General features: G+C 54.9%; 2 protein-coding genes across 2 annotated transcripts; one reads left to right on the top strand and one right to left on the bottom strand.

Annotated features, from left to right (window-relative positions):
* Positions 1–1533: 1533 nt before the first annotated feature.
* Positions 1534–2903, bottom strand: LOC34621484. The gene is made up of 3 exons (XM_022734697.1): positions 2770–2903; positions 2179–2232; positions 1534–1834 (listed from the first exon to the last, which is right to left on the bottom strand). Exons 1-3 carry the CDS (start codon positions 2901–2903, stop codon positions 1534–1536), a joined length of 489 nt encoding a protein of 162 aa, XP_022591010.1.
* A 1231-nt stretch (positions 2904–4134) lies between these two features.
* Positions 4135–12640, top strand: LOC34621485 (the record flags this gene model as incomplete). Its single annotated transcript, XM_026336015.1, has 12 exons — positions 4135–4401; positions 4579–4854; positions 5172–5350; positions 6246–6916; positions 7261–7656; positions 7744–7870; positions 8198–8341; positions 8470–8586; positions 8653–10073; positions 10152–10463; positions 10719–11085; positions 11215–12640. Coding segments are annotated over 12 exons (5703 nt in total), but the record flags the coding sequence as incomplete, so codon positions are not given.
* Between the last annotated feature and the right edge of the window lie 7990 nt (positions 12641–20630).

The raw sequence follows: 20630 nt of genomic DNA, 5'->3' as shown, positions 1-20630 counted from the left end.
ACGCAACAACCCTACTTGTAGGGGCCTTTGTAGCAAATTAACGCTCGCTCTACTCACAAGTTGGACTGCAAACAACAGGTAGACGATGCAAAGCTGGAAAGCGCTGAGTGCAATGAAGCGTCTGGGGTCAGTAGAGGGCGATAACTAGGGGACAGCAAATCTTGACGTCAAAGCATAGAGTGTTCAAGGTGACGCAACACAGGGGAGTTAGCCCTCGAGGTGTAGAGAAACAGAGGCGTGTGTTGCTGGAAGGGCGTGGATCGTTATTCCCGAGCTTTACAGGAACATATCACTGCGTAAACCTGCAAGATAACCGCGTTTTGCACGGGATGAAGCTTGAAATTACACCAGATCATTATCCGCTTGTTGCCCTATATTCTGGATCAAACCTTCTGTGCATGAGCAACCAAGTTCATGGATCTAGAAGAAGGCGGGAAACAGCTTGTGTACTCCCGTCCTTTCAGCGTGGATGGTTATGGTGGATTTCGCCCATTGCTGACATGCCTGCCAATGGAAGCACTGTACGCAGCTTTGTCTCAAAAGAGGTCGGGTGTTGCTAAGCCACCTGTTGTCGCCTCAGGCGCAAAAATCTCGGCTTCCAAAGGGCCCATATCCTCCAGCCTAATGCGGTCAGCAGCTGATAACTCTCGCGCACACTCGCCCTTACATGCAGCCGCAGGCAAGCGGCCGACCAACTTCCCAATAAAGCCTGCAGTGCGCTACACAAGTGCAAAATGACACGTGTTTTATCTGGCTCTAGCTTGGGGAACAGACGATCTGGGCGGGCCCTCTAACTAGTGGGCTGTATGCGGTTCTTGGGCTATTCTTGGAAGACTATATGCCAGCGTTGCAGATATAGGCATATATATATATATACATCTATATGTACACATGCATATACACTTCATGCTTACATCTACAAGTAATGCCCAAACGCAGGCGTATCTGTGAAGGCGTCAAAAACGTCCAAATAAAGCTGTCGAATGACGCGCATCTGTTGATACCGATGTTCTGAATATCGAAGTGGGTACATATTATGTGTATTAGTTTTAAAGCCATGCCGGAGTTGCCTTCGTGCATGCCTGCCTGCCTGCCTGCATGCATGCACGGGTGGGTTGGCGGACGAGTAATCGCACGGGGCCCTTGGGTTTGCGTCTGGCTCCTCAGTTTTCAACCGTATCCTCTAAGAGACTAGGGCAACCACAGAGCCGCGGGCTGCTGTTGCTCAAAACTGTATCCTGAAAGCAACAAGGTGCCTGGAAAGCATGTTCTAGCTAAGCGTCTGAGTGGCATAGCTCCCTGCAACTGCCCCCCTGGTGCGGCTCCGGTCAGTATCTCGTGGGAACCTGCGGCAAGCAGCCTCCGTTGCAGTGCTAGATCCTTGTGTTCCCTGCATTCTCGAGCTAGAGCTGATGAGAACCGCAGGTAGGCTGTAGAGCCTCGCCTAAACAGCAACAAGAGTTCCTGGAGCTCTCCGTGCAAAAGGTTGCATGTGTGGGGGGGAAGGCGGGGGGCCTTAGACTTCTTGAGCATTTATTTCCCAGGGCTGCTTCGCAGAGATTCCCACGCATACGGGACGAAATCGAAGGCTTTGGCGTTGGCTTGCTGCTTCAGCTGGTCAATGGTTTGCTGCATCAAGGGTTTGCTGCGCACTGGAGCCTCCGCCGGTCCTACATCGGGAGAGAGCGCCGTAAATTGTTTGATAAGCTGCGGCTGTACTTCGTAACGAGGGGCCCCCTGGGCGTCGGTCGTGAGCAGAAGGTGGGGCCCCCCCGGTCTATTGCATTCGCGCATCAAAAGGAACTCCTTCGAGCATACAGAAGCATCTGGACGCCTGCAACGCAGCGCAAACATCGGCGGGGGAAAAAGATTAGACGGCATTGGCGTGGTAAGGAATAAACGATAAAAGACGCGCGAGAAATGGAGGGTGCGTTGTAGTGAAGGCCCTGCATTACATATACATGTACATGTATATATATATACATATATATATATATACATGAGACGAGGAGGACACACGCATGCATGTAGGGTTGCAAGCTGTGCGCTAGCTTCGCAGGATGCCCATAAACAAACACACAAATCGGTGCCCGTAAAATGTGGCGACCTCACAATCCCAACATAAGACAAAAAAGGGCCAAACGGTTCAACAACTGAGAGCGGGTGTACAAGGCTTACCTGGCGCATTTCATGAGGTTGTTTGTTTCGTCTATGCAGTAAGAAATATTCAGACTGCGAGATGCAAACACACAGACACAACACACTCAAACACACAAGGCATCTGTAGACTCCGTGCCTGCGAGGCCAAATCTTCGCGGGACGTAGACGCATTCTCATAAAAGACAGAAAAAACTGTTTCCCTGCAATATTGGAAGAAAAGAGAGCATTTTGACGTTGCAGCAGAAGTGTTGGCAAAAGGGAGAACCGGCAACGGCAGCAGCCACACAAGGAGATACGCGTTGGCGTTCCTGTTGCAGAAACATGGTTCTCTGCTGACCAGGGCACCATGCACACATGGCGATACAGATTCGCATATGCAGTCCAGGAGGCACTAGCAGCATGAGAAAGGTTCAAGAAAGACAGTGCATACAAGGAACTCGGTCAGGCATAAGGTACAACTGCACAGATCGTGTGGGGTGCTGTAGCGCCTCTGTACACCGAAGCCGCCGTCTCCCCCATTCGCTGTATACGCGTGCTTGCTTGCCCCCACCAAGTCCAAACCTTGCTGCTGCACACGCTCAAAATGCGAGTGAACGCATGCTAAATTACCTTTTCTCGCAGGCGCGTAGCTTGGGAACGTAGTCAGCGCATTTTCGGGGGTCTCTGTTGGAGGTGGCCAGACACTGCTTGTACTCACTATGAATCGACTGGCAAGAAGCCTGAAGGTGCTGCTCTCGCGTCATTGTGGCGTGCGAGAAAGTGTGAAAGACAGCCTGGGGGGCGCGCTGTTGAGGTGTACAGACTCGGCGGTCTTGCCGCGGAAGGATGAGTCTTGCGCCGCTGTACGTGTTTCCACGGAAGGACTTACGTTTGCTCTGCCTGCCTCGCACGCCACTGCGGAGACAAAAGCAGCGGTAATAATGTTGATGCTGAGGAAGAAGGTGGGACGAATGACTCGCACCGAACGCTGGGCACCGAGAGCAGTGATGCATGCCGCGCACACCTGAAACTCCTTGGCTCCCCTTATGCCTTTTCGCACTTAAAAAGGCCAAAGGAACCATTTAAATGAACCCGCCTTGAATCTAAAAGCGTGTGGTTCAGCTCGCCCAGGGAAGCTGCGGCACCATCACGCCGACACTCCCGCAGCAGCTGCTGCTGCTCCTGCTTGCAACTTTGCGCAAGGCCGTAGTGGGCGCTGAATTGGGCCTTTCGCAGTGCTCTCAGCTGCATATCCTTTGCCAATAATCCGCATTCACAGGTCTTGGCTTCATTGCTTTTGAAATTTCCTGCTTAATAAGGTTTACACTCTATAAAGTACCGAGCAGCTCCCCGGAGGTCCTCGGCAAAGGGGGGCAAACCACTTGAAGCAGCACAGCGGGAGGTCCATACACCGAGGGATACACATATGGACTTTCCCGCATATATGCCGGTGGTACGGCAAGTCTCTTTAATTTCTCTTCATCTGCTATCTCCAAGCTTGATAGGATCACTCTCTGGCTATCCATCTCTAACTCCGAAAAGCGCCTAATCAAGTAGCATTGAGGCCTTGCTGTGGGGCAGCAGAGGCCCTTTCAACAAGGCCCGCTTTCGACCCCCTCCAACCCCACTACTACGACTCCTTCTTCTTCTACCCGTATCCCTGCTCCTTCGGCTCCTTCCTTCCAACTTCGCTCAATAAAGTCTCAGCGAGCGGCTATCCCCGCGCTTACCGTCGGCATTCCCTGCCCGCATCCAGTCACCGAGCCTGGGGGAACCTCGAAAGGGGCGACCTTCTGCGAAGGCCCTAAGGGGGCCCCTCGCTTCTCCTTCTAGTGGCCTTGCCGGGGGAAAGCCTCCCTCACCTGCTGGCTGTTGCCGGGGGCTTATTGCTGAACAGGCAGGATGCTGGCGTCTTCGGGGAAATCCTCAATGAAACAGCAGCAGCCAAAGCAGAGGCAGCTGGAGCAGCAGCAGCAGAAGCAGGCCAAGAGCCTTCTCGACCTCTTCTGGGAATTAGCAGTTCCCTCTCCGCGCGAAAGGACGGAGGCAGCTTGCCGCTTGGTGCGCCATGTGCTTCAGGAGGGGCCCCCTGATGCTGCCGATGCCGCGGCAACGCAAGCCAAGGGGGCCCCTCCGGGAGCTGACCAGCTCCCCGGGGTTGCTGCAGCGGATGCGTACAAAATGAGGCCCTTTATCAAGCCTTCTGCTGAAGAAGAAGGCGGGGCAGTGCCCTACGATCTCCAGTACGCCGCGAATCGGCTGGTGAGTTCCTAACTAGGCAGCTAGCTACACAAAAGGTAGAACCAGCGATCCGAAAGGGGGCCTCAGATTCGTGTGTCTCCTAGCGTCATTGAAACGCGCTGTACAAACTGGCTTGTCAAGGTTTAAGGCGTTCGATTTCATGCTGCACAGGAGGCTGCATTTCGTGTGGTACTGCAGTTTCAAGGCCTCGCCTCCCCCAATGCAACCGCGCGCGATTCGTACGCGCTGACGCTGCTCCTGTTGCTGCAGCAACTGCAGCAACTGCAAGACCAAAGGGCGCACCCTCCGCTAGGAGGGGGGACTGCTCGAGCCGATTTATGCGCTTTTGCCCATAATATACGCCGTGTCTTCTCTGTAAAAGGGGTGCCACTCTCCGAGCTGAAGCGAAACCACCTTGCGCGATGTTTGGCTACTTACATCCTCGTAGGCCTTGGCTTCTTCAGACGCAAGCAGGTAGGAGCTCGCTCTTTTTAGAGGCATATACATGTATATATGTGTACATAGAGATCTCGCTGAAAGCCTCTTTTCTGAGCTGCATTTCGGCGAACGCTGTGTCTTCTCTGCTGTGTATCGAAAGAGGCCTAGTATACACGCATGTGGCCTCGCATTCTTCTAGCCGCTTGTAGGAGAAGCATGAGTCTCCTATGCCCTCGTTCATCCCCACACACTCTCTGCTTTCCGCTTTAGGGGCGGGGGGCTTCCTTCTTCTCTGTTTTTCTGCATGACTTCCTAGACAGTGTCAGTCACGGCTTCGCTACGCGTCCGCCTAGCTGTCTAGGAGGCGCTCATGCCAGTTCGCTCTTCGTGTGGCTGTGGCTGCTGCCTCCGTGCAGAGTTTGCCAGAGGTGCCAGAGACGTTCGAGATGCTGTTTGAGTGCTTCAATGCAAAGCTGCACCTTCAGGAAATCTCAGGATGCCTCATTGTTCAAGTCACGAGGCAGCTCGCTCAGTAAGCAACCAGCCCTCACGAGCATGTACGGCCTTCTGCGGCTGCCTCGGCAGGCGAGATTGTCGACGTGAAGAGGCGCTGGTTAAGGAATATAACGCATTCACGGACTAATTCTCGCTAGCACGGCACAGACGCTCCCTGCAGTTAGGGGGCTCCGAGTGTAGGAAGGCTGTGGACTTGTGGGCCTGCTGTTGTATACATATATATATATTTATATACATGTATATATGTACATATACATGTATATAAATGTATACCTATAACGGCAGGCACATGTATGTGTATTGCCTGATAGTCTACGCTCGCGTCAGGGAGGCGCAGTAGAGGCGAAGTACACACCAAACACGGAGTGAGAGAGAGAGAGACTTCTCTGTGTGTATGTGTGTGTTGTGTGTGTATGTGCCTGCCTGCCGTACAGGGGGGGTCAGGGGGCTCTAGGCCTCCAATGTTGCGAGCGGCGCCTCCGTGGACTGGTGTCCAATAATCAGCTGGTTTGCCCCTCCCCGAATGACAAGAAGGGCGTTGGTATGGATCTAGGGAAAACGGCAACTGGACGCTTGCCGTATTCGCTTCTTGAGGTGTACATACGGCTCCAGGCTGAGGCAGAGGAGGGCCTGCTGCCATCTGCTAGCTGGCTCGCAACGAATCTCTTCTCGCGTAGGCAGGCACTTCCCAAGACACGGGGGCATACTTAGGGCGTGCCGCTTTTGCACTGTGTTTAGGCAGATCATTCTTGTAAGCTCTCCCAACCCTTTGGTTGTGGCAGGCAGGGTCCTTCTTCGTGCAGCTGCCTCTTTTCCACGAGGAGGGGAGAAGAGGGGGTGAAGGCGGCCTTCTGGAGCGCTGTTGCCGCTTTTCACACATAGCCTCTCCTTTTGTGCACTATTGCATGCAGCCCAAAATTTACCAGCGCTCGTCAACTTCCTCGTGGACACGGCGGGGGCCCACCCACGCCTCCACGGACTATGGGGAGCCGTCATGCGGCTCCTGCTTTTGCAGAGGTATGCATGCGAATTGACGACTACGCCAGCCGGCCTTGCAGCTCTCCTTCCCTCTCAGCCTGTGGCACTGGCTGCTTAAGCCTCTGCGCCTTCCGCCTCCCACAGCGTGCCTCGTGCATGGATGCCCTCAGGAGGTCTGGAAGATTCTCGAGCTGTGCGCCTTCTGCTTGCCTCAGGCACGCTCTGGAGACCTTCAAGCACCTGTGGACTGCCATAGATGTACAGCTTTTTCCGCCGAAGACGCGGGGAGCGCATGCTGCTCAGAAGGCTGTAGAGGGGCCAGAAGGCGGGTCGTACAGGCCCGCAGAGCACCATCAGAGCTTGCAGAATGCGTTTGTCGGCCTTCGTGCGGCTTTGCTGGTTCTGTGGTATATCAAGCACAAACTGGTGGCAGGGGGAGAAGGTCGAGGGGGAGGTGACAAAGAGGGAGCGGAGGAGGATAGAAAGGCGCAGCTCCAGCAAATGGCCGTTGCCGTGTTCACGGAGGGCAAGGGCTTTCTGAGGGTCTTTATCGCCCACTTGGAGTGTACGTACACCTCGGCAGGTTGTGCTGCCGCTGTTGCCGGTTGAAAGGCGTAGATGGAGGGAAGCCTAGGGAGAGGGACGAAGGGCGGGCGTGATTCTTTGATCTTTGCCATTGCGGTCGCAACTCTGCTGGTTATCGCGCAAAGCAATTCGAAGGGTCTGTCTGAAAAACCAGCGTAGCAAGGGACAGCGCGTTCTCTGTTGCAGAGAGCATAGCCTGCCTGAGCAGGCTATGCTCTCTGGTGCTGTGTGTGCTGCACGCTTCTATTGCTTTCGACTCCACGACTTTCGGCTATTGTGTCCTATTAAGGATGCTCTGGTGCACGGCTGTGCGGTGTTGGTGGTGTCTGTATACAGCTCCTAAAAGCCCCCTCCATGCAGTAGCGCGTTTCTTTGCCGAGCGTCTGGAGGAACTCTTTAGTCCGCAAGGGCAGTTGGCTGCCTCGCGAGGGCACCCTCTATCTATAGAGGCCCTTGCAGGTGCAAGAAGTGCTGCAGGCAACGGCCGAGACACGCTGCGACTGCAGAAGCTGCCCCTGGTTTGCAGGCTCAGCTGCGGCTGTCACACAGATCCTTACATGCACGCGCTTTTGGAGCCGTTGCTGGGGGATGTTTCGGATGAAGGCCGGCATTTTGCACGTAGGTGGCTTGTAGCTGTCGCGGCGAGTTTGCGGGAAGCGCTTGTCGTTGCTGCTGGTGCCGCTGTCGGCGCCTCTGCCACTGTGCCCGGCGGAAAGGGGCTGGCGTCTGTGGGGGACGTTGTATCGACCTCGTGTGGACGCTCAGATGCGCGACTCTCGCTACATCCTGCGCGTAGCATTTTAAGTGATAGTGTATGACGCAGGGCCTTGCGTGGGTTTTATGCAGAATTCGGCGATGATTTTTCATGCCTGAGATCTCCGCTGCCTCTTACTCCCGAATCGCGTGTCGCCCTGTTGCTGGCCTTCGGCGCTGCTTGCTGGTTTCGTCCCCTAAAGCGGCAGTCCCTCTGGAGGTGAGCAGAAAGAGACACGTCAGTCCCTGCAGAGTCTGCATCGTCGTGCACCCGTGCAGTCGGGCAGTTTTCCAGCAGCAGCAGCACAGGAGTCGCGCGCATGCAGACCGGCAGGCAGACGAGAGGAGAGACTTACGACTAGGCTGCCGAGAGACATATGCCCGTTGTGGACCTAAGTCTTGTGTGTTGGTTTGTTGGGGGGGTAGGGTTTTGTGCACCCGAGGGACTATTCATCAGTTGATTTGACTGGGCCAGCTGGAGCTGGTCGGTGTTGTCTGGGGAAAATGATAAGAATCGCCAGGGCTCATTCATAGGCCATATTCATAGGCCCTTAGAAGTGCAAGGGTACTGCAGGGGAAAACGCACTGGGCGTTATCTAGCTGCCTGCGTGTCGTCTGTTGCTGTGGCTGCTAGTCAGGATTTAGTCTGCGCGTTAGGGCAGCCGAACGACATTGCCTTTCAGGGCGTGCCGCTTCCCCAGTGGCGATATACGTGGTGCTGCACAGGCAGTTTCTGCTCCCTGAGTGCTTTTACGGGGGCCCCCTTCTTTCGTCGCTCGACTTGTGATTGGTCCTTTTGCCGCGCGGTTCGCTGCTCAGGTTGTGTAGCATTTGTTTCTTGTCCGCTGATGCTGAGCACTTCGAGACCCTCGCCAAGCGGCTCGTGGCAGCCCTCAATGGGAACGTGGCGACACAGAGCGGTCCTTCCGAGGTGAGGCACCTTGAAGTTCGCGTTTACTGCTTCTTGCACTGATTTTGCCCTTTTTCATGAGTGCTGCGCAGCCCATCGTCTGCGGCGGGCAGGGGCCAGGGGCCCCTATTTGCCGCGTTTTGCTTGTGTTTCTTCCCTCAACCGCTCTACTCCCTCCATCCAAGTGTCGTTCTGTGCTTCCCGTTGTTGCCTCAGGACCACCAAGGCTTTGCCAGGCGCAGAGCTTCCTGGCTTATCGACTGCCTATTGCTGCTGCCGCAGCTGCCGCGCCTGCAGCACGGGGAGGGCAGCCGCGTGCTCCTGCCGGACTGGTTCTTAGCTGCTGGTCTGTGCTCCTCCTTCTTCTCCGTTGCGTGTGGGTCGTCGAGGACGGGAGCGGCCTCGGAGAATCCCCCCGTTATGGCGATGGTGGTGGATCGCACCGAGCTGCCTTCCTTACCCCACGCAGAGCCGCCAGAGGGAGTGGAGGAGGAGGCACTGCCGTTCGATCCAGCGCAACAAATGCCGCAGCTGTTCCTGTTTGGCTCGGGGGACGCTGCCAAAGGAACGCGTCCTGAAGCTGCTGCTGCAGGAGCTGCTGCTGCAGCGCGTATGCGCATGCACGGAAAGATATGCCAAGTGCTAGGAAGTGCATGCAGCAGTGCCATGGAGCGGTACACCAGGGGCCCTCTCGCAGGGGCCTCGGCAGGAGATTCCGCGGACTTTGTGCAGCAGCTGCACAGGGCGCATGCATTGGTTTATAGCCTGTGGCGTAGGGGAACTACTGCCAAGGCGGGGAAGCCTTGGCTGGAGCTGCAGGCAAGGGCCCTCAGCCCGGTGGAGGGGCAGCGCGAAACGAAGATGAAGGCAAGAATCGCTGCAAGCGACAGTCTCTCCGCATTGATTGAAGGGGGATCTGAAGAGCAGGAAAAGCTCTTCTCGTTTTGCTTTTTTGCGTCACAGCAAGGAGCTGCTCTGGCAGCAGCTGCAACCAGGACGCCGCCGCTCATCCACGAGCAGGTGCACTGTGGATTTAATGCAGCAGCCCATGTATTGGGTACTGCAACATGTGCGCTATCTCTGGTGCCGTATCTGCCGTCTGTTGGGGCTGATGGAATGGGCGAAGGGGAAGAAGACGGAAGGGACGATCTGTTTGGTGCCTCAGCTGAGCAGGATTCACAGCCGGCTGCTGCTGCGGCGGCGGCAGCTGCACGTCGGGAAGAGGCGGAAGAGGCCCTGGAAGCTTCCGTGCATGCGCTGCAGCAGCTGCTGAAGCTGGTGCCCCCCATTTATGCCTTTTTGAAGGAGGGCAACCCTGAGAGCAAGGAGGCTGCGGTTTCTGCGCAAGCGAAGGCGGCGGCAGTGAGCTGTACGCTGCTTCTCTTAGGCGGAAATTCGGCAATTAGCGGACTGCTTCGCGAAATCGCCGGAGCCTTGTGGAGATCGCTTTGCTGCTTCGCAAAGCGCAAGACCCTCTACAAGCTTCTCGCCGTTGCCTCAGCGTCCTCGGGGGGCCCCCAGGCGGGGGAGCAACACTTTCAAAACTCTAAAGAGACAGATAGTGCCAATGGGGTTGAGTTAGCCAGTGAAGAAGCAAGCACCTCTTCTGCAGACAGTGGAGAGGAAGATCCTTCGGATGATGAGGACGAGACGGCAGCAGCAGAAGAAGAAGAAGAAGACGGAGAAACAACGAAATATTGCGCGAAGCGTTGTGCTAGAAAATCGCAGGCGGCGTTGGAGGAAGAAGAAGGTGTCGAAGTGGCGGCGTCTATGGACGAGGACGGAGACCCCTCGGCAATTGAGCTTTCCCCTGAAGCAGCACTGAAAGCACTTGCTGATGAGATGGCGCTACCCGGTGAGCCTATACACACGTGCGCGCTGAATGTCAGGGGGGAGGGTGGGGGTTCTAAATTTGGGCAATTATGACGCCTGTGATTATTTCTTCGCCATCCGGTTCGCTGCTCTCTCCTATGAGTAGGCCAATCCCACGAGCGGTCACAACGCTGATCGATACAGGGCATAGTTCCACTACCTCTAGGGCGTATATGTATGTATATATATATACATGTATGCCTATGCATATATGTATATATATATGCATATCTATAAACGTATGTTTGTGTGTATGTGTATCGTATCTGTTTGTGCCCGCTACCAGGTGCGTACTGTCCTCCTGGGGGGTTCAAGCAACGCGGCATGCTATCTCAAAGGAAGCTGCTCTTACGGCAGCGGCAGCGATTAGGCGAGTTGCGGCTAAGGGCTCTGGCGGCGCTCCAGGTGTACGTGGATAGCAACAGTCGCAGCGTTTTGTCTCTTGAGGTGCTGACCGGTCTGTTTGCTGCTTTCAGTAGGGTGCTGGTGCAGGCCGCGCAATCCAGACAGAGACAACAGAAGCTTGCTGTGTATGATGACCTTGCAAAGAAGATTAAAAGGGCCATTGAAACGGCGCTCAATGCTGTTGCTCAGTCCTGGCACGCCCCAGCAGAAGGAGCTGCCAGGGGGTGTGGTGATGGCAGCAGAACGAAGCACCAGCGCAAGTCTTCAGCTATTGTTCTCTGCTACCAGTCTCTGCAAGAGCAGCGACTGCTCTCCCTTCTTGCGCCTCCTGCTTCTGCCAGTTCGAGCATTCGCAAGAGAAAGCAAGCGGCGGCAAGGCCGCAGGTGTCGTTGCCCCCCCTCCTGCCGTCTCTCGAGGAGAAGGACCGCTTGCGCTGCTTGCTGGAAGGACTGAGCAAGAATCCTGCTGCCGCTACATCGGACAGTGGCGTGTGTCGCATGGAGGTGGCAATGGGAGGCTTCGGGGATGACGAGCAGCGCAGAGTCATCGGGTGCTCCCTGTGGGTAATGCTGGCGGAGTTGATGGGAAGTGTGCTGCGTTGTTGCAGCCGCAAATTGCCATTGCAGCTCGCAACACAAAATCAGTCGCTTGGAGTAGAGATGCTTCTAAGGATGCACAAGCTTGAAAGCCACGTAGATGCGTATTGCGGGCTCGTCAAAGAGATGCCTTCGCCTGCCAGCCAAACGGCAAGGCTAATCTCAGCGCCCTCCGTAGTACACCCTTCTATCCTTTCTCAGTTCGTTGCAGTATCGGTTGCAGCGCGTGCCAGACTCCGTCGCTGCCATTTGGGAGGGCCTTTCTTCATGACTGTGGCAGAGCGACGGCCGGATGCCTTTTATAGCTGCGATCTTTTCGAGTCGGCGCGCGTGTCTCGCTCTCCTTTTGTTAGACGCGAATTGACACAGGTGGCCTTGCAGGTGTGCAGACGTGTCGAGACGGCTGCGCTTGCGGACGCCGCTGCTGCTGCTGCTGTGGCAGCTGCTGAAGAGGGTCAACATTCGCAGCGCACTGTCAACAGGCAGTTTATCCTGAGCTGCCTTCTCACCAAAGGGCACGCTGCAGATGGCGAAGTGCTCCCACACGTTAGGGGAGCTGCTGCAGAGGCTGCTGCTGTCCTTGTATCAGGGCAGCAGGCTCTCCCCAAGCAGGCGCTGCGTTCTCTGGCGGATTTCGCTGTCTACAGCTTGCGGGGACTACTGGAGCTACTTAGAGACATCGCTACAGCGACGGTAATGCCAACCCCCCCGCAGCAAGAGGGGCCAGAGGACCGCAAGACGCATGCGAAGCAGAGGAGGCAGCAGAAGGCAGAGGAACAAGAGACAAACGCGCTGGATGAGGCTGCGACGTCTTGCCTCTTCAGCAGCGCTGCTCAGAAGCAGATGGCAATCCGCGAAGAGATGAAGCACCTCCAGCAGTTGCTGCAGATTTTCCTTCGTCGGTCTAGACCCCAGTCCAATGTCTCCGAAGAGAACGTCAGACAGTTCGAGGCATTTCCGAAGAAGCTGCAAGTCACTCTCGGCCGCTCTGTGGAGGAAATTCTGCAGCAGGCTGCCGCAGCAGCAGGCGACAACAAGTCGGAGCGCCTTGCGAGTTCGATCTGCGCACTTATCGCGCGAGCAACTGAGGCAGAGGAGAAGCCCTCTCATGATACAGCGGCAGCAAGCATAGAGGAACGAGACACTGCCCCGCGAGAAGCTCAGAGGCCCCCGAAAAGGCACAAACCATCACCAGCTACCCATTGAGACGCATGCGCTACAATCGCGGACGTCGCGCGATATATATATATATATATATATATTTACAAGGCGCTTTTGTATGCCTTCTGGACCCTTTTGCGTAGGATGGGTGCCTTCTCTTTCTTTCTTTTTTTCTCTCTTGCATTTGTACGAGGAGGAGGGGGAAGGGGGCGGAGCACGAGAGCCTCTTGATCCTCTAACGAGGAGCAGCCGAATTATTTCAACAAAACTATTAGTCTTAAAAGCGATCATTCAAGGGTGTTACAGTGTATACGCACCCGAGTAAGGGGTGCCCATAGAGAGGCAGCACAAGGGTTGAGAAGAGGCGATGGTGGCGGGCAGATCGCCATAGCGGTGTTGATTAAAAAGCAGACGGTAGCGTTAGCACGCTGTTTTTTCTCGCAAATTCAGAGGCGCCTACCTGTATGCAGGCAACGACGAAAGTATCACTAAAGTAACTAAAGGCCAGGAGTGCCAGAGGGAGAGAGGCTGCTGCTGCTCCCTAGAAACATCAAGGCGTGCATAAAAACGTCGTGTGCATTGCTCCCCGACCTACGTGGAGCCTCCTCTATAGGAAAAGCCTACTACCAAAAAAAGTCGGACAAACTTGAGGGCTGTATAGCCTGCGCTGCACGTATGCCTGGTGGCCTTGCAGCCAGCAGCAGCCAAGGCGAGGCACCGCACTTCTTAGGCAGCGACTCGAACTGCTGCTGCTGCACCTGCTGTTGTTGCACTTCTAACAGTCCCACCTGCTGCCTGCCTGGGTGGCCCTCTCGCAGACTCGACCTCCCGATCCTCTGCATGCGTGTGTGCACTGTTTACCGAGAAAAAAAAGCCCCAGAGAGGCTTTTCTGGACGTGGCACTTTGGATTTCTCAGACATGCTCCTTTTCTCCTAAGCGGGCAAGAGGGCAGCGCTGGTTATTCTCCAGCCCCCTACCTCCACGAATCTTTGTTTTGAGGAACGAGGAAGGGCCAACCAAATCCACGGGTGCCGCTTCTCCTTCCCTTGTTTACTTCAAACACACGCAATTTGACACGCAAGAGGCCTAACGACGACGGACCTCTTGCTTAGCCGGCTACCCCAGGAAGCGCCGCTGCTAGTACTGCCCTCCCTTCTCCCTCATCAGGCAGCCTCTGCCTGCCGAGAGAAAGCTCTCGGCAGGCAGAGGCTGTACTAGCAGCGTGAGGAAATTCTCCTCCAGCAGAACGCGATGACCACTCAAACACGCGCCGCTTCGTTCTCTGCCCCCGAAGCGGCTGCTGGAACGAGCGCAGCAGCAGTAAGACTCGCATCAAAAGCAAAGGCCCTCTGTACCGCAGGCTGCACCAGACATTTAGGGGCCCTTCCTGCTCCCCGCCGCATGGCACACAAGACGAGCCTGTCACAATCCTTCGGCGAAACGATCCCCCAGCGTCTCAACGCCGCTTCGTCCATCGCCAACGTAAGCCACGAGGTGGGCGCGGGGGCCCTAGGGGCCCCCCCCTCACCTGCCGCCTCTGCACCCTTCACCAGATGCAGAAAAGAGCAGACTGGCCGACGGAAGTAGAGGCGATACACGAAACGCGACAGGGGCCCCCATGCAGCAGCAGGGCCAGAGGGGCCCCCGTCTTCTCCCACCCCATCGCATGCGTAGGGCCCATCTTCTTCCTCGCCAGCGGCAGCCTCCGTGGAGGCAGTCTTGCTTCTGCCACTCTCCAGCACGCGGCTGACTTTCTTGATCAGCGAGAAGGAAACGCTGTCAAGCAGCCACAATCCCGTCTCCTCCTCTCCGCCATCCCCCTCCCTCGCCTTCCAGATGCTGACAAAGCAGGGCCCCCCCCCCCCCTTTGCGGGAAGGCCACCCCTAGAGCCGACCTTCCTGTCTTCCGAGTGAACCTGGAAGGTAAGGGGCCCCCTCACCAGCCAGAAGCCGTCGGAGACAGCGGCGAGGGGAAGCGATAGCGGCAGCAACGCGTGCGGCGTCCCCTACGGCACCAGGAACCCACACAGGCAGGCGTAGACAGAAAGGCTGGCGAGTCTAGAGACTGCACAGAAAGGCACAACATTGCCTCTTGCTCCCCCCCATAAAAAGCGGTAACAGCCATACACGCGAGCAGGAAGAAACGCCATGTATGCCTACACCAGAGAGTACAATATATACCAAGGAATCTAACAAGTCAGGGGGGGGGGGGCCGCCGCCTAGAATTTTCAGTGGCAGCAAGGAGCGATATATATACATATATATATATGTATTTTTATGGATTTAAATATTAATATGCATACAAATATATATACAGCAGAGTGTAAATCATAGGTGCTTGCTTGCTGCAAGGTGAAAATCTTGCCTAAGCAACCTACGTGGCTGTTCGCTATCTCTGAGACCTGCTGTACCTGTGGCGTTGTTTCAAGGCTGCGCTGCTCCTCCTCTGAGAGGGGGAGGCGAATCGCGAGACTTTTCAGTTGTGCCTCTAGCTCTGCAACTCGCGTCTCTAGAGCTTCGTTGTGGCGGCGTTCCTTCTCCAGCGTCTCGTGGAGACTGATTTCGGGATGTTCGCTGAGCAGGCAGGGGCCCTCCAGGGAGGAGCAGTCCATCAAGTCTCTCGCCGCTGCTGCGCTATTTAATGCGGCGTCTGCTGCGGGTAGAAGCGGTGATACGGGAGCTTCTCTATCGTTCTCCTCTGTGCCTTGCAGCGAAAACAACACAGCAGGGGTGGCCTGTGAACAACTCCCGCTGCAGATTCTTCCCTCCGGAGGACGATGAGCTGCTCGCACTTTGGGGGGGTAAACTGCTGTCTGCAGAGCCTCCTGCTCTGAGTCAGGAGGAGGAGGAAGGCTGCACACAGAGGTTTCTGCGCCACTGACTTTCCGACTTGGAAGTGTTGAGGAGCCGCTGAACCCTCGAGGCTGGAAATGCTCTCCTGCCCAGGAGAGGGACTGCCTGCCGTCTATGCCCCCGCTGCTGCTGTCTTGTTTTTTTTGCAACAAAGCCTCCTTCGCTGATCCCCCGCTATCTGGAAACAGCGTAGCCTCACTCCCAGAGAGACACTGATCGTCGCGTCTTGCCAAAGCGTCTCCTCGAGGGCACAACTCGAAGCCGCGAAGCCTCACCAGCTGCCTGAGAGCGACATCCACCTTCTCCCCCCACACTTTGAAGGCTGCTCCTGCAGAGGCCACTCCACCTTCTCCCTTTTGACATTCCTGAGCCTCCCGCTGCTGACGCGGTTGTAGCAGTCGCAGCATCCCCGCTGGTGCCTTCTCCTCCTCCCTCTCTGCCGCTTCCATAAGGCCTGCCTCTGCCAAACGCTCCAGCAGCTGGGCAGCGGCTACAAACTGAGGCAGCAACAGGGAGCCACAGCAGCAGCTAGAGAGAGAGAGAAAGCGGCGAGTGAAGGCTTCATCGAAACATCCACTTCATGCGCAACAACTTATCAAGAGCAGCGCTGCAACGCCCACAGACCAGCGCTGCTCTTCGCTTTTCTCTCTCTCTTTCTCTCTCGCGAGAGAGAGACAGAGAGAGATAAGCCGCCGTCGCAATAAAACCAGTAAAACGCTAACAGCTCCGCATGCAGAAATCCAGAAAGACAACAAGTGCCGTTCCAGCTTACCTCAGCATCAAATGACGTAGCAGCAGAGGGCAGCACCGAACTCTCAGTCGCGCACAGGGGGGAAACGCTGCCGCCTCTTTTTTCTGAAAAAGGCAGAAAACTACTCGTTTCCAACAGTTCGCTTGAAGTATCAGAAGCGTTCATGCTGAACTCCTCCTCCAGCCGTGAAATAGATGCTGATCCTGGTACCGCTTCTGTGGCTGCATCGTCTATCACGATTGCTGCTTCCGATATTTCTGTTACTTCTTTCGCTGCATCTTCTGCGGCGGCTCCTGCGATTACGGCCGCTTCTTTGGTTGTCTTTGTTGCTTCCTCTGTTGTTCTCTCTGCTGCTTCTCTCGCTGCTGCTTCTCTCGGTGCTCCGTGTGTTGCGTTTTCTGCGCTTGTCGGCTTGCCTCGCCCTTCAGAGAGCTTGCACTGCTCCCTTGTGAGTGCCTCTCGGAGCTTCAGCAGAGGCAGCACTTTCCTCAATGTCTTTACGAGCGCTTCTGCGACTGCAGCAGCGCTCGAATTCAGTAGAAATACAGGGTGTGCTTCCGCAGGCAGCACATGCGTGGTGTCGTCCTCATGAATCCCCCGATCGATGCAGTTTCGTGATTCCAGCAGCCGCACCAGCATTGCCTGTTGACAGAGAAAGCTGGCTGCCCCCCCGTCCTCACGAAAAAGGCCTTCCTTCTGAAGTTGCTGCTGCAGCTGGGGACTGTACAAGGCGTGTCGCATCAGGAGCTGAAGTAAGTGCTGCTGCTCCTGCCGTTCGCCTCGCTCGCGTTCTTCCTCCTCGGCTTTTTGAGGCTTAAACTCCACCGCACACGACGACGACGAGGACATGCAGTCGGCGAGAGGGAGCTCCCGCTTTTCCGCCTGCGCGCAAGAGACAGCAACTTGGTGCCACCACGCATGCCACGACAGCAGCAACAGCAACAACAGCAACAGCAACAACAACAGCAGCAGAAGTTCTACGTAGACGCTCAGCTCCTTCCAGCGCCTCGCTCGCAGCACCTTTCTTCCCCCTTTCCCCTCTTTTTCTGGCTCCCTCGAAAAAATCACGCGCATGCAGAAAAAAGGCAGCCTCATCAACACGCAGCCAGCACAGGAGGCGGCCAGTACCAACAGTAGCAGGGATACATCTCACGCACTTGACAAGCAGCAGTCAGCAGACACCGCAGCTGAGACTTCGCCAGCTCCGCCTCCTCCGCTGCGTCAATAAGGGCCTGCAGCAAATCAGCTGTGCCCTCAGAGCCGATCTCTGAAGGCACATCGCCCTCCTCCATCTCCTTCTTGCCTTCCTCTACCTCCTCCTTCTCCTTCTTGCCTTCTTCCGTTTCCCTTGTTGCCTCCACCTCCTGGAGCTGAGCATCGCACTCGTCATTTCCCCCAAGCAGAGATAGTTTAGCGCGCAGTCGCTTCACCTCGGCAACCATCTCCGCGCGTTCCTTCACAAGGGCCAACACCCTTTCTGCGAAACACAGCAGTCAAATACGAGAGCAAATGCAAAAAATAAAGTAAAAGAAAGAGCTTCGCAAGGTGGCGATCAAAGCTCTACACGGCAGGCAGCCGAAGAAAAAAATCTGACGCAAATTTTTTCCCCCTTCTCTCTGTGTATGTGCGTCTGTATGTGTGTATCTGTGTGCATGTGTATGTGTGTCTCTGTGTGTATGTGTATGTGTGTATGTGTTTCCGTGTGTCTCTGTGTTTCTGTGTGTATGTGTTTCTGTGTGTCTCTGTGTGTATTTGTATGTATGTGTATGTATGTGTGTCTCTGTGTATATGTCTCTGTGCACATATCTCTGTGTGTATGTACACCACAATGCACCCTTTTCAAAACTCTGCAGACCTCTCCCTGAACGTGTCTTTTTTGATCTTCCTCCCTCCTCCTGCATTCTCCCTGTCTTACCGTGCGATAAAGTCAAGGCCTGGTTGGTAACAGGACGCAAGCGAACATTCCTCGAGAGGGCAGCGAAGGTGAGTGTGCTTCGAGATTCAGTCGCATGCTGCTGCAGTGGACTGAGGGTTGCGATGAGAGCTGCCTTGCCGTTCCCCCCCAGCGAACTCATCAACAAAAAGGTCAGTTTGCTGTCACGATAAGGCACATGTCCACCCCCCCCGTTTGACCCTCCTCCGTCGGCTAGCTCTCGTACAACTTGGCTCAAAACGGAGAGGGAGGAGTTGATCTTGCCAGCCTCCCTTAGCCTAAAGTCGCACAGACGCTTCCCAACCAGCCAAAATACACAGTCCGACAGCTGCTGCAGCAAACAGCAGGAGCATCGAACAGCGCCGATCTTCCCCCGTTTTGGTGTATATATATCCTACACGTCGATGTGTATGCTTTGTGTATATATGTCCTACATGTGTATGTATATGCTGTGTACATATGTCCTATATGCGTATGCTGTGTATGTATGTCTTATATGTCTCTGTGTATGCAGTGTACATATGGCCTATATGTCTCTGTGTATGCAGTGTGTATATGGCCTACATGTCTCTGTGTATGCAGTGTATATATGGCCTATATGTCTCTGTGTATACAGTGTGTATATGGCCTACATGTCTATGTGCAGTCCTACGTGTATATGTCCTACGCATGCATGTTGCATGTTGAATTCTCATTCAGCATATGTTGTATGCCCTCTAGGTGTATGTGCTATGCCACAAGTGAATGTGCAAAAGAGCAGGAGATGAAGAAAGAGGAGCAGCGCTTGACGCTATCGAGGCCTTGCAGCCTGAGAAGACTCTCTCTCTCTCAGACGCGTAGGAGGCACATACATGTGTGATGTGTATATGATGTGTGTATGATGTGTGTAAGTGTTTTTTCTATCGTTTCAAGGGCAGTCTTGTCTGTACAAATGGCGCATGTTTCTCTCGGTGTACGAACGCACCTTTCCCCGCCTGCCTGCGTGTCTTTCTGTCGCTCACTCCCCGCAAGATCGACGAGGTGGAGCTGCGCTGTCACTTCTATAGGGGTATCCATGCCGAGGGCACTGTTGACTCTGCTTTGTGAGAGAAAGACGGAGAAGACAGCGTGTGAACGCGAGCTTGAGGCATTGAGTTTCGTCCCCGAAGTGCGTCGTGTCTTGAGGCCTTTTCGAAAAGCCGCCAAGGCATCGCCAAGACACATGACCTCTCGCCGAACAGCCCCTGCAACATATGCTCCTTTGCCATGCTTGTCGAAGCGAACGGCGAGAACTCCTGCTCCTCCTCCCCCCGCCGAAGGGGGTGAGCAGGCGCTTCCAACGCTGTACGATGCTGGTGCTCCTCCAACGCTGCCTGATCCTGTGGACTGCAGAGGCAGAGCTGCTCTGGAAGCCCCTTCAGAAACTGAAGAAGAGGCAAGCAAATCGTAGATGCGCTCCTGGTAAATTTCAATAAACTGCACCTCCATCTTCCACCCCACAGTACACGCTTCCCCCTTCCGCTCCCCGTCCTCCTGCGCTGCTTCTGAGGCAGACAAATCTGAGTCAACCATCTCCTCAGCTGCTGCCCCCCCCCCAGCAGTCCCTGTCTCCTCCTCCTGCTGCTGCAGCGGCGGCTGCTGTCTCTGCTGTGGTGGAAGCCGTTTAAAGAGGTACCGCAGGCACTGCAGAGACACATACATACATATACATACGTACATACGCATACAGAAATACACATACATACAGATACAGAAATATACATACAGAAATACACATACATACACATACAGAAGTACACATACATACACATACAGAAATACACATACAGAAATACACACAGGACCGATCGAGACGGGGCAGGGGAGAAAGAGCGAGGGAGGGGATGGAATAGGCGAAAAGAAAGCAGAAACAGCACAAAGAAGAACGGAGCAGAAGATATACAAGGTAGGACAAGCCACACAGAGGGATGTGTACGCATGCAGGTGTACTGGAGGGTGTCTGTGTGTAAAGCGGCCTTAAGAAAGGAGGGGACTGGCAGAAGGAAGGCAGGTGAGACGAGGCAAGGGCAAGCGTATGCGGGGGAAAGAGCTTCTTGAGGCAGTCCAAAATAGAGAGAGAAAAAAAAGACAGACAGACAAACAGACAGAGAGAAGCAGCCCTCAAAATGCGTGGGTGTGCAGAGAGAGATCAGAAAGACAGTAGGAAGCGAAGAGGTTTCTCTCAAAGCGCCTTCTCGGGTAGCGCATTTGAGAGTGTGACTGCGGCCTGTACAGATGCTAGCTGCAAAATCCACGACTTTCGAGGAAGCAAACTTCTAGAAGGATGAAGTGACAACAAAATTACTCTCGGAAGCAGTCCTTGCTGCTCTGGATTACTCTGACCCTCGGCATCTAGCGGTCCTAAGACCGTATACGTCTTCCCGCTGCCTATCCACAAACGCATATCCAACGCATCTTGAAAGTGTGCACATCGAGATGCGTTTTGTATATCGCATATTGTATGGTGTATATTGTATTT

This window comes from Cyclospora cayetanensis, unplaced genomic scaffold (genome assembly GCF_002999335.1).
Source record: "Cyclospora cayetanensis isolate NF1_C8 unplaced genomic scaffold, CcayRef3 CcayRef3_contig_9, whole genome shotgun sequence".
Classification (NCBI taxonomy): Eukaryota; Apicomplexa; class Conoidasida; order Eucoccidiorida; family Eimeriidae; genus Cyclospora; species Cyclospora cayetanensis.
Note: the sequence above shows the minus strand (reverse complement) of the source record. Positions and strands in the feature narration are given on the sequence as shown.